This window comes from Geotrypetes seraphini, chromosome 18 (genome assembly GCF_902459505.1).
Source record: "Geotrypetes seraphini chromosome 18, aGeoSer1.1, whole genome shotgun sequence".
Lineage (NCBI taxonomy): Eukaryota > Metazoa > Chordata > Amphibia > Gymnophiona > Dermophiidae > Geotrypetes > Geotrypetes seraphini.
In genome coordinates, this window is record NC_047101.1 from 22,346,886 (window position 1) to 22,360,837 (window position 13,952).

General features: G+C 40.9%; 1 protein-coding gene across 1 annotated transcript in view; it reads left to right on the plus strand.

Moving 5' to 3' along the window:
• The window catches only part of DCTN4 (dynactin subunit 4), a 47,821-nt gene that overhangs the window by 25,100 nt on the left and 8,769 nt on the right, over positions 1-13,952 (plus strand). The window contains exons 6-11 of the mRNA XM_033927397.1: positions 313-386; positions 2,881-2,993; positions 4,186-4,295; positions 6,259-6,332; positions 9,432-9,486; positions 11,232-11,339. Coding sequence (XP_033783288.1) covers positions 313-386; positions 2,881-2,993; positions 4,186-4,295; positions 6,259-6,332; positions 9,432-9,486; positions 11,232-11,339 — 534 coding nt within the window. The remainder of the gene's footprint in view (positions 1-312; positions 387-2,880; positions 2,994-4,185; positions 4,296-6,258; positions 6,333-9,431; positions 9,487-11,231; positions 11,340-13,952) is intronic.

Sequence of the window (13,952 nt, forward strand, 5' to 3'; positions counted from 1 at the left end):
CTGCTTAGATTGTCTAGATAATGCGGGATACAAATAAACAAACTTATAACTTTGCAGCCAGACTCCTATCATATGTACCTCCACCTGCAAACTAGACTCTATTGGAGAGATGCATTTAGTCATTTAAACATTGCCTGCTTATAATCTTTGGTGATTGATTCCTGTGTTTGTGATGGTGGTGATGGTGTAAATGTGACTTTATGTTGACATAGAGGTAGCGTCCTAAATGTTGTATACTATACATTGACAGCATGGAATTTGATGGCAAAAAAATTCCTATTTCCTGACTTGAGTTCTCTCTCCTGTTCATAGGACAAGTACGGACGTGGTACACGCCTCCAGCGTCAAAGATCTGGAGCCCCCATCAGTGTGTTTGCTGGACTCTCGTGAGTTTTCAAGTGCAGAATCTAACAAGGAATGTCTAAATGAGAGACTGGGGAACTAGAATGCATGGATTTTAATCATTTTTGGCTTTGATTCAAAGTCCAAGGTTTTTATGACCTCTGCAGTACAAGATAATCAGATTAAAATATAAACTCAGGGATATAAACATTAACACAAAAATAGATACAATGCAGCATCAAAGTGCTTCAGTTTGCAGTTGTGGTGAGGGAAACCTAGGTAGAAAATTGAGTGCCAGCCAAAACTTTTAGGAATCGGGGAATAATTATTTTTCTGTATCACTTTGGTCTGTGTATAGAATGGGAAGTGAGTTGTGTTTTTGCTTTGCCTATTTCACATTTTTATTTTTGCTCTTTTTAGTTTGCTTTCTTGTGTGTGTTACGCTTTTTTATGTTGTCTCATATTTGCTTTTCTTTTGACTTTTTTTAAATTAAAATTTGTAGTTATCTTTGTCCCAAGTGTGAGGCATTTAATATACATTAAAGAACATGTCTGTGCAGAAGCTCCAAGAGATGTGCCAGGCACGCCCCCAGCAGTTAGTACAAAGTCTTTGTACTTACAGAATGCTAGTTTTTGCTGTTTAAAGCACTGTAAGTACAAAAGCTTACCAAGCTTGAATAAAGAAATGTCTTAAGTTCTGGTTAAATTGTTGTGACTTTGGCTTGATTAAGTTTTCTGCTTCTGATTGAGTGCAGCCTGACTGTTGTTTAAATATTGTGTGTGTGTGGTAGAACTTATTAGGTGCATGTGATTCTTAGATAAAACAATACAGGAGACAATTTTGAGAGAATGCAGGGAAATAGAGTAGGGTAAATAGTGGAGTGCCACGGGGATCTATCTGTTCTGGAACTGATGAAATTTAACTAACTTATAAATAATCTGGAAATTGGTATGACAAGTGAGGTGTTTAAATTTTCATATAATGCTAAACTGTTCAAAGTTGCTAAAATGTATGCAGGCAGACCTTAGGAAACTGGAAGACTGGGCGTCCAAATAGCAGATGACATTTAATATGGACAAATGCAAAGTGATGCACATTTGGGAGGAATAATCCAAATTCATAATTACCAGATGCTAGGGTCCACCTTGGAAATCAGTGCCCAAGAAAAAGATTTGGGTGTCATTGTAGACAATATGCTGAATCCTTCCACCCAATGTGTGGTGGTGGCCAAAAAGGCAAACAAGATGCTAGGAATTAATGGTAAGCAATACTAAGAATGTTTGTTTTATAATGCCTTTGTATTGCTCCATGATGCGACCTCTCCTTAAGTATTGCATTCAGTTCTGGTTGCCTTATCTCAAAAAAGATATAGCGGAACTAGAAAAGGTTCAAAGAAGAGCAACTAAGATGATAAAGGGGATGGCACTCCTATCGTCTGAGGAAAGACTAAAGAGGTTAGAGCTCTTCAACTTTGAAAAGAGACAGCTGATGGGAGATATGTTTGAAGTCTACAAAATCTTTAGTGGTGTAGAATGGGTACAAGTGGGTAGATTTTTTTTTACTCATCAAAAATTACAAAGACTAGGGGACACTCAATGAAGTTACAGGGAGATGCTTTAAAAACCAATAGGAGGAAATATTTATTCACTCAGAGAATAGTTAAGTTCTGGAACGCATTGCCAGAGGTTGTGGTAAGCATGGATAGTGTAGCTGATTTTAAGAAAGGTTTGCACAAGTTCCTGGAGGAAAAGGCCATAGTCTCTTATTGAGAGAAATGGGGGAAGCCTCTGCTTGCCCTGGATCGATAGCATGGAATGTTGCTACTCCTTGGGTTTTGGCCAGGTACTAGTGACCTGGTTTGGCCACGGTGAGGAAAGGCTACTGGGTTAGATGAACCATTGGTCTGACCCAGTTAAGGCTATTTTGATGTTCTTAAATTTTAAAAGAGGAAATTGACAGCTAGTTGCTATAGGGAATATGATTTTGCTTGGTGAGGCCATGGGAGCCAAAGTCCCGGTACAGTTTGTAGGTGCAAACTTCCCAGAGGGAATTTACAGATGACTTCCACGTTCATACCTTGCTGTTTTGGCCCCAAGTCCAAATCTAATTTATTTGATTATATAATGAAAGTGTAACCAGTTTACATAGTCATGGATAAAATATCATAAAAATGGGAAGGAAATATAAAATGATACAACAAAACAGTAGACGTCTGACAACAGACAATGAATGTACATGAGAAGGTGAACGTTCTAAAGCAGGGGTCTCAAATCCTTCCTTGAGGGCCGCAATCCAGTCGGGTTTTCAGGATTTCCCCAATGAATATGCATGAGATCTGTGTGCATGCACTGCTTTCAATGCATATTCATTAGGGAAATCCTGAAAACCCGACTGGATTGTGGCCCTCAAGGAGGGACTTTGAGATCCCTGTTCTAAAGACTAAGATTTGTGAGCCTTGAGTATTAAAATAAATTTTACATATGCTTAATGTACTTTGTCTCTTTTGCCATTTTTTTACTCACATTTCATCATTTCAGTTTGAAAGAAGGGGAGGACCAGAAGGAAATAAAGATTGAGCCTGCACAGGCAGTGGAAGAAGTAGAACCATTAGCTGAAGACTATTACACAAGGCCTATAAATCTAACAGAGGGTAATAAAGAATTACTCCATTTCTGTTCTGTAAACATTTTTGTTTGGTTTTAAATTGACCTTTCAACTTTGAGTCAAAGACAAGCTGAAACTGTTCAGGCAGATATAGTTTTTATTTACCACCCCCCCTTTTTTTTTGTTTTTTTTTAACAAAACTGTAGCGTGGTCCGGGTAGGGTTAGGGGGTCCTGGGGGGGTGAACATTTGGGGGGGTATCAGCAGGAGGAACTGGGCATCCCTCCTGCCAGTGATCATTGGGTGAAGGGTTTTGTGGTATCGCAGCCGGAGAGATTGGGCATCTCTCCTGCCGGCGATCATTGTGGGGGGGGGGGGGGGTCACGGTGGTTTCGGGCAGGAGGGACTTGGCATCCTTCTAGCTTCATTGATTTGCTGCTTCCTGCCTCTAAGTGTCCTTTTTTTCATTTTTTGTCCTAATATTTTGATTTGGTAGAGAGAGAGTTGTCGCCATAGGGATTTTCTACTACTTCAGACTGTCTATTAATCTTTGGACCACTAGATCTCATATCCATTCGGCCACATTCATTAGCATATCTATAACCAATTATAATGTAATGGTTCTCCTGTGCATTCAAACTTAAGTATAGTGATGTAAAAAAAAAGTTTTTTACACCCCTCCCCCATCCTTCCTCTGATGTCACATACATTGCACTGAATGGTTTCTAATCTTTGTCTATTACATTTTGGTTTAAAGGGAACCTGAGTAAACATACAGCCTAGTTCTTACATTACATCATTTATTTAAGGAACAAGTTTATCCAAACCCATATCACCCATCTGAAAAAAGTAGCTGGCCAAATTTAATTGATAATTAGGTTCAGTTGGACACAGTCAGTGGAAGAATGGCCCACTGTGAGCTGAGAACACATGGTATATGCGTGAAAATAAGGTAAATACATTTGCACAATGTGGTATCAGCCCAGTGTAAGTAAGAATGAGCCAGTAACCATTCCCAGGACAGCAAAGACCAATCATGATGAGATACCTCCAAGATTGCCTGATTGAGGCTGAGTGCCACTGATGGCGAAATCTGCCCAAGGAAGTCATAACACTGTAGCTTCATCTTTCAGGCAAACTACAATTTCTACTATTTGCTTTTACTGCTCGTTCAATCACTTCTAGTTTTGCAAAAATATAAGTTGATTTCTTTTTACATATATATATATATTTGTTTAGTAACTACTCTGCAACAGCGTCTACTCCAGCCAGACTTTCAGCCGCTCTGTGCATCCCAGCTGTATCCACGTCACAAGCACCTTCTGATCAAACGGTCACTGCGCTGCCGGGTAGGTCACATGCGATGGCTTAAAACCATATTGTATGCATGCAAGGAATGACGCGGCAGGGTGTACTGAATCTGAGAATTTGTCTCACACCCTGGGTGTGTTCAAAGGTCCAAAGCCAAAGGCACTTTTGGAATGAAAGTGAATTATTCTGTCCAAGTAAAACAGTGCCGGAGAGAAAATGCTATACTAACAATTTTAAAAAGAAGGAGTGGCAGTTTCTCAGGTTTGCCATGCCTAGATGTTTTCTTTTTGTAAATAAAAAAAAATCCCCAAGAATTAGCCTGTGTTTTGTTTTGCTTTTAGTTCCTGAAGCCCCAATGCACAAAAGGATTCTCCGTGGCTGCTACTGATTGTCATAGCACACACTGATAACCCTATGCAAATGCATAGCTAGGAGCTCATCAGTATTTAAATGAGCCCTCCTAGCGATGCACAAACTGAAACGACCCCCAGCACTGGATAATTGGTGCCAGTATTATCCGGCAGCTCCGTGTGTTGTGTGCCTGCATCAAGTTGTGTCATTTTGAGACTGATTGTCTATGAGTATAGCAAGGTGTTAATGAGGGCATTACTGGATAATTTGCAGTTTTCATTGTGTCTTAACCACCTTATTGTAAATTACATATGTTTTATTATTTGCAAGAATGGTAGATTGCGTAAATACTTATATATAATAATAATAATAATAACTTTATTTTGTATACCGCCATACCCAGAGAGTTCTAGGCGGTTCACAGCAATTAATAATATTACGAAAGAAAATAACATTGGGAATTAACATTTTTTGGATAGAACATGTCATTTAAGTTGACAAAAATTAACATTTTTTGGGGTGTACAGGTCAATGAAGTTGACAGAATATACAATGGAGTACAATAGGAATATACAAGCGTGTACAATAGGAGGGAAAAATACCGGTCAGTGAAGTTAGTTGGTTTGGAGGGTACATTAGGAGGGGAAGGTGGAGGTTCATGTGTATTGAAGGGAGTAGAAGGAGCGAGTGGGAGAGTTAGGGATTCTGTCCATGGAATAAGTGAGTTTTGAGTTTTTTTCTGAAGTCCAGGTAAGTGGGGGCATCAAGTATAATTTGGGCAAGCCATGAGTTTAGTTTGGCCGCCTGGAAGGAGAAGGTTTTGTCGACGAATCATTTGAGTTGACATAGTTTTAGGGAGGGGAACATATGTGTAACAAAATAAATAAAAGATTCACCTGTAATGTGTGAAAATTCTCTTTTCAGAAAAAAAATCAGAACATACAACTCATTTAATATTAAGATACCACAACCCAAATTTACATATGTACACCTCATTTTCTAAAATGTATAAAACTTCAGACTTGGGGCTTCTTTTACTAAGGTGCGTTAGGGCCTTAACGCGTGGAATAGTGTGCGCTAGACCTTAACGCCAGCATTGAGCTGGTGTTAATCTAGAAGCGTACCGTGCGGTAATTTCGTGCGTGCGCTAAAAACGCTAGCGCACCCTAGTAAAAGGAGCCCTTAATCTTGCTAAACAAAGAGTTCTGTGCACCAAACAGCATACCTTAAAATCAGAAAATTCATAAAAGAATTCAAGCTGTATTTTATAGAAAAATGATCTACATTCCGCAAATCCTATAATTCTGTGCGGATTACAAATTATTCCAGTATTCAAGCATTTTTCCCTAATTGTCCCAGCAGGCTCCCACTTTATCTAATGTACCTGGGGCAATGGGGATTAAGTAACTTGCCCAGGGTCACAAAGAGCAGTGTGGGATTCGAACCCACAACCTCAGGGTGCTCAGGCTGTAGTTCTAACCACTGCACCACACACTCCCACATACCCCCTCCATATACCACCTCCCATATCTTTCAAATACTTTGTGATAAACTATAAAAAGTCAAGAATGCTTATTTTATTGATCGCACATAAAGAAGCTTTCATAGTACTTAGAAATTATGTTTGTTTGTTTCCCCCCCTCCCCCCAGAAATGTGAACATAATTTGAGTAAACCTGAATTCAATCCAACTTCCATCAAATTCAAAATCCAGCTGGTTGCAGTGTGAGTATTCTGGGATATTGACCACAGTTTAAATTAAACTATTCTGTTGTCCTACACTTTTTAGTTTGTTTTCGGTGTAGGATTCATGCGTAACTAGAGATGAAATGCAGTCAATGAATTTAATTTCATGGAGTGAACTTCCAGTTAATCTACGTAACTGTTTTAGCCTGTGGTAGCTTTGCTTTGGGTTAGATCAAGATCTGCCAATTTGATCCAACTAAATTTAGGGACATTTGGAATATCTCCCATTGAAAGTTTGTTAACTTCAGGGAGCAAAACTAATTAGATTCTATGTTAAAAAATAAAAAAACATAAAGTAACTAACAGCCTCTTTTACAAAGCCGCGCTAGCGGCTGTGTTGCTCTGATGGCCCCAAAGCCCATACAGTTTTAAAGGACTTCGGGGCTGTTGCCGTACGGCAGCCGCTAGCGTGGCTTTGTAAAAGAGGCCGTAAGTTCTTCTCTGGAAATCCCAAATATGCATCCATTTTAAAGGCTTTTAGGTAGGCCTCATCTCATGATCAAGTATGTCATATCTGCCTCATTATTATGTATAAGTCCTCCTTTATCCCTTTCCTAATACAGTGGAACCTCGGTTTGCGAGTAACCCGGTTTGCGAGTGTTTTGCAAGACGAGCAAAACACTCAGCAAACTTTTGACTCGCAAACTGAGCACTGCCCCGATAAACGAGCACTTACAGTCCAGGAAGCGCCGCTTCGGGGGATTGCTCTTCCGTCTTCCGTCCAGCCTTCCACGTCAGGTGCCTTCCGCAGGTTGGAGGACCTCTATCTGGGCCTACGCGGCCGGGTGCCGTCCCACCTGCGCGTTGCGTGTGATGCGCACAGCGTCAATCATCGGCGTGTCGTGCGCAGCGTGCAGGTGGGGCGGCGCTCGGCTGTGTGGGCTCGGGTGGGGGCTCTCCAGCATGCGAGGGGCATCCGACGTGGAGGGCTGGCCGGCGGATAGAAGAGGCATTCCTCTGAAGCGGCACTGCGGGGTTCTCCGGCGGCTGGCGGACAGAGGCATCCCCTCGAAGCGGCACTGTGGGGTTCTTCTTCGGACGGAGGAGACGGCGCTGCACTACCCGGCCCAGACAGGTACAGACCCCGGGTTCATTGCTGTTGCCACTATTTTCTATGGGGAACTTTGCTTTGATAAACGAGCATTTTGGATTACGAGCATGCTCCTGGAACTGTATAGTGTGCTATTTTCATGGTGCCACCAGCATCTTGAAACCAAACTGAGTAGAAAAAACAGAATACGGTATCCGGCTGACCAGCAAAAATTTGATTGTGAAAATTATCTATGTACAAATTGTGATGATGTGAAAAAGACCCAATACTGTCCATGTTTTGGTATACAGTGCCTTCCTCAGGAATCCTCTAAGAAAACATACACATAACAATAAGATAAATGACAACAAAAATGAATGTGTTCATTAAATAAAAACAATGAGGTGAAAGAAAAAAAATGTGGCAGAGAAAGTGATAGACCGTGAAGGAATATGTTTTAAGTTTATTATAGCTTGATATGCCGCTTTAAATACCACAGTGGTTTATCATACAAATTTTTTTTTTTTTTTAAAGGGGGGTAAGGACATGTAGACACAGAAATTCAGTTGTGTGCGTCTGGTAGCGCTATAGAAATAATTAATAGTACTAAAATAATTATTAGTAAGACATGGAACAAGAGGGAAATGGAAAGTGTTACAATTTTTAAAATAAAATGAGGAGTTAATGGCAGAACACAAAGGAAAGACTCAAATGAATCCTATTATCTAAATCTCAAATGCATCCTTAAAGAGAGAGGTTTTAAGGTTAGATTTGAAATGATTAGAATTAGTCTCCTGTCTTAGGCATTCCATAATGTGGGTGCGACTACAGAATAAATGTTTTTGCGTGGTTTTGTGTATGTTATCCGAAATGCCTTAATGTACTTTGGCTATTAGCCCTGAAGCAGTGGACTTACATTATTGTCCACGAAACGCTGCCGCGTCGGCGGCATAGCCAGTGCACAGGCATTAGACTGCGACTTGTCTCCTAAAGCTACAAATGAACACCGTTTAAGATAAGTGAATTGTAAAATAATTATGAGACTTTTTGACCATTTGCTACTATGTTGCCTTTCATTTCTCTAACCTTAAGAAACTGCAACGTCTACATTTAGTTAGAGTGAGGCTACGTTAATAAAGTAACTGCAGAATATACACCCTGAAGGTTTATGTAAAACATTATTTAATTGAACATTTTTGATATGAATATTTTAATATGGACTTTTAGGGTTTAACTTAGAGAGAAAAAAGAAAAAAAGTTTACAAAAATTAATATTTAGTTAGAAAAAAAACTTTATAGACTCCAGGTTTTTTGGCCTATGACAGGAGCGTGGAGTGCTTTACTACGCTGACAGTTCAGTCCATGATAGGACTACGCGTAGGCTCCAATTCTGAGGCCTTTTCCTGGATTAGGATTTAAGTTTGTGTTGCACTTTCCATATTTAGTGGGTTATATCCTTTATATGATTATTTGTTATCCAAAATGCTCATACCAATTTTGTTTGATGTGATACTTTACAAGATTGAAATGAGCATTTCGGATAACATACAGTTTTTACACACACATCGTCACATATATTCCTTCATGATCTATCACTTTCTCTGTCACATTTTTTTCATTTATTTTTATTTTCTATCACCTTGTTTCATAGGTGAAATCCTGGATGAAATCTCAGACATTAGGAGAGGATTTCATTTTAATATGGATTCATAGGCCTTTAGGACTTTTCCCCTCGCATTACCTATCAGGGATATTATGATGGCTGAATGGAATACCCCAGATATGGCTCTTCATAAATCCAGGGCAATGCCCAGACTGTATCTAGTAGCCAATGCACAACAGGGCAGACATTTAAAAAAATTTCCCCGAGTCAATGTCCTGGTTACCCTCAAAATTACAGTTCCTATAGAAGGCATAACATTTTAAAATATTGACATTTGTGGGACTAAAACATCAGACTTGGAGCTTTCCTTCGCTCCTCATAGGGTACAGATGTTTTGAAAACCTCATAACACATCTCATGTGTTCCTTTCTTTTTAAATATATAGGAACTATATCCCAGAAGTGAGGATCATGTCCATTCCCAACCTGCGCCACATGAAAGTGAGTACATGTTTTCTAGGGTGGTAATTGGGGCAGTTGAGAGCCTTACAAAGAACTGCACTAATAATGGAATATGGGGATGATAATTAGAAACACAGAACTGTGACAGCAGATAAAGGCCAAATGGCCCATCTGCAGCATCCACTATCTCCTCCTTTCCCTATTGGCTAAGGCTCTTTACACCTGCATTGTGATATCATAGAACTTTATGATTATAGGCTAAGGCTCTTAACACTAGCATTGTGAGGTCATAGGGATTTAAGGTTATAGAAACATGATGGCAGATAAAGGCCAAATTGTCCATCCGCAGCATCCACTATCTCCTCCTCTCCCTAAGAGATCCCATATGCTTGTCCCACACTATTTTAAATTCAGACGCAGTCTTTGTCTCCACCACCTCTACCGTGAGACTATTCTATGCATCTACCACCCTTTCTGTAAAATAGAATTTCCTTAGATTACTCCTGCGCCTATCACCTCTGGTTTTTATCCTATGCCCTCTCCTTCCAGAGTTTTCCTTCCTTTGAAAAGGACCTCCTGTTTCCTGTACATTAATGCCACAGAGATCTTTAAACGTCTCTATCATCTAATCTAATCCAATCCAAAACTTGGATTTGTATAACCGGGTCATCGCCTAAAAGGAGCTCAAACTCGGTTAACAAAATAGCTGTAACATAAAGGCATCGTGACAAGTGAAAAGTAAAATAAGAATTCAGATTAGAAAGAATAACCAATCTAAGAAAAGAACTATTAATACATGAAGATTATTTTTGACTGCCTATCCCCTCTCTCCTGTCTTTCTTCCAGAGTATACATATTAAGGTCTTTCCCCATGTAATTTATGTTGAAGACCACTAACCAATTTTGTAGCAGCCCTCTGGACCGACTCCATCCTATTTATATCTTTTTGAAGGTGCATTCTCCAAAATTGCACACAGTATTCCAAATGGGGCTTCCCCAGCGACTTATACAACAGCTTTATCACCTCCCTTTTCCTATTGGAATAATTAACTTTCCAGTGCAGTAGGTGAGACATTCCTTTAGCATGGCTGCAGAAGGAATCCATTCTGAATTTTTCACTCTGCCTTGGACTACTTCACTGAACAGTTTACCGCCCTCTGCATTTTTTTCCTTGTGCACGCATGGTTGCATTTGTGTGTGTTCTGCCCCCCATTTTCTTATTTTTAATTCAATGTAATTCCGTTCCCTTTTTGGGTAGTTCAGTGCTTAGAGTGATTTTGAAGCTCTGCCTGCTTGAATATTCACAGACTCTAGAGTCTGTAGCTGACAGGCCGATCCCACTGGGTACCTGATAGCCAGCCTGCTTAGTTTTCTCCGGAGCTCAGGGCCTTGGTCTCACCTCCTGTTAAGCAGAGGTCGAGCACAGGCTGTTGGGTGCCCTTAGGAAGCTCAGCGGTGTCGTGCAGGGGGCCAGCTGTGTCTTTGTGCCTCCGCCTGTCCAGTTCTAAAAATTCTGCACTATTGTCCACCAATGGAATTCACTTTTTCTTTTAATAAAGCCCGTGGAGAACTATGATTTTTGTAGCTTTTTGTTCTTGAACAATCTTACAGTTGTTAAAAATATAGACAGTAATTTGAGGTTTCAAATGCCACACACATGTGAACGTTTTCATTGCATAAATATCAGCAACTTGTCCACGCTTTTTAATTTTATGTTGCTATGCCACAGTCCATTTTGGACCCTGTTAAATATAACCCTCAATTTGCTTTTTATCCATTTCCAGGAAAGTCAGGTTCTTCTGACTCTGACCAACCCTGTGGAGAGCATCACTCATGTGACATTGAGCCCATGTGAGGAAGATGATCCTGATGATATCAACAGCACTGCCAAGGTACTGCCACTGGCAGCCCTTAAGTGACTTCACATCATCTTTCTGTTCTTCTTGACGATTTTATTATTTGAGGGGAGAGTCTCACACTGGCCTTTACATAGGCTGTTGTGTGTTACCGTTAATCTGTTTTCAGTTCTCATTAAGATAAGAACTGAACATAAAAATTGCCATACTGGGACAGACCGAAGGTCCATCAAGCCCAGTATCCTGTTTCCAATAGTGGCCAATCCAGGTCCCAAGTACCTAGCTAAATCCCAAGTAGTAAAACAGATGTTATGCTGCTTATCCTAAAAAAAAAAACACCCAGTGGATTTCCCCAAGCTATCTCAATAATGGCCTATGGACTTCTCCTCTTTTAGGAAATTATCCAAATCTTTTTTAAACCCTGCTAAGCTAACTGATTTCACCACATTCTCCAGAAATGAATTTGGTTTTAATTACATGTGTTAAGAAATATTTTTCTCCAGTTTGTTTTAAATCTACTACTTAGTAGCTTCATATCGCATGCCCCCTAGTCCTAGTATTTTTGGAAAGAGTGAACAAGCAATTCACATCTACCCTTTCCACTCCACTCAGTATTTTATGGACCTCTGTCATATCACCCCTGAGCCGTCTCTTTCTCCAAGCTGAAGAGGCCTCACCGCCTTAGCCTTTCCTCTTAGGAAAGTTGTTCCATGTTTTCATCTCTAGAACATCTGGAATAAAACAGGCATCAACAGGAACAAGGAACAAATGGACATTTTAAAGAATTTCTGTTTTCTAATTTATCTCTGTTTACAAAATTAGACAAACTACTGCCTTATACTAAGCACATTGTATGTAGCCATTTTTTTTAAATTCAGTTTATAAAATGTGCAGATGTTATGTTCCCAAGCACACATAAATCACTTTAATTGTACCACAAGAAATATATTAAATACACGACTCTTACCAATAAAGCACATGCTAATAGAAACATAAAAACATGCCGCCGGAAATTCAGTGTTCGACTCCTGCCTCAGCCTGACTTTTTTTTTTTTTTTTTTTTAAAGCACCAGCAAGCGACTTGAACCCATGCTCCAGGGCTCTAACGGTAACACTATACATGCAGGCTTCCCTTATTCTCCTCTGAAACCGGAAGTGACGTCCCAAGGGGAGGAGGGAAGGGAAGCCGGCATGCATAGTGTTAACATTAGAGGCCCAGAGCATGGGTTTAATTCGCTACAGGCTAAGGCAGGAGATAGGGCAGAGAGGGAAGCTTACAACTTGCTGCTGTTGCTTGCTTCGGGCCTTCCTCGCTGCCGGGTCTTGCCTACTTTCTGTTTCTGCGAAGGCAGGACCTGGCAGCGAGGAAGGCCCGAAGCAAGCAAGAACAGCAAGTTGTAAGCTTCCCTCTGTTGCTGCCATATCTTTTGCCTTAGCCTATAGCGAATTGTGAATGCTGCACTGCCGGGTGGGGGGGGGGGTGGAGAAGAGAAATGCTGCTGCACCCAATTGGGGGGAGAGAGAAATACTGCTGCTGCTGCTGCAGCCAATGAGGGTGGGGGGGAAGAGAAATGCTGATGCACCCAGTTTGGAGAGGAAGAGAAATGCTGCTTCTGCACCCAATTGAGGAGGGGGGAAGAGAAATGCTGCTGCACCTAATTGAGGAGAGAGAGGGAAGGAGGGAGATGGAAGACCAGGGAAGGGAGAGGAGAGGAAAGAGAGATGCCAAGACCATGGGAGGGAGGGAAAGGAGATACCAGATCATGGAGGGGGAGGGGAGAAAGAGACAGATGTTAGACCAGGGGAAAGGAAAGAAGGAGGGAGTGAGAGGAGATGCCAGATAATGGCGGGGGGGGGGGCCGATATGGAAGGGGAAGACAGAGATGGATGATAGATGGTTAGTACGGAGAAAGAAGGAGACCCTGGCAAGCGAGATATCAGAAGACAACCAGAGCCTGGGACCAACATGATTTGAATAATGACCAGACAACAAAAGGTAGAAAAATAATTTTATTTTCTGTTTTGTGATTACAATATGTCAGATTTGAAATGTGTATCCTGCCAGAGCTGGTGTTAGACCGCGAACATGAGCTAGGATTTAACAGAGAGAGGAAAAGTCTTTTTGTTTGTTTATTTTGTTTACACAGTGCCAGTGTGGGTAGGAGAGGGTGAAGAGGCTATAAAATAAACCCACCAGGATGTTTGAAAAAAAACCCCCACTCAATTGAGAGGAAAAATCGATTCAATAGGCTGAATCAAATTATATGCAGGTACTTTCTCTATCCCTAGTGGGCTCACAAGCCAAAAGGTTTTCTTGTACCTGGGGCAACGGAGGGTTAAGTGATTTGTCCAGGATCACGGGGAGCTGAACCCAGTTCTCCAGGAACTTGGGGACTGGATGGACAAAACTCTCTGACCATCTAACGATTGTCACTAAACCAGTTTGACTGGTTTAGCAATGGACCTAATTTGCCGACCCAGTGTACAAAATGGCCCACCGTGTGCTTTTCCGTGTGTTCGTTCATTCTCTGACTCTACCATGTAAATGACCTCATTAATATTGAAACGAGCCTAACTTTGCTAAGGCATCTAGTGGCGGTTGCTAAGGGCCTGAAATTACCGACAGGTCTGCCCTAGTCTTTTATCTGC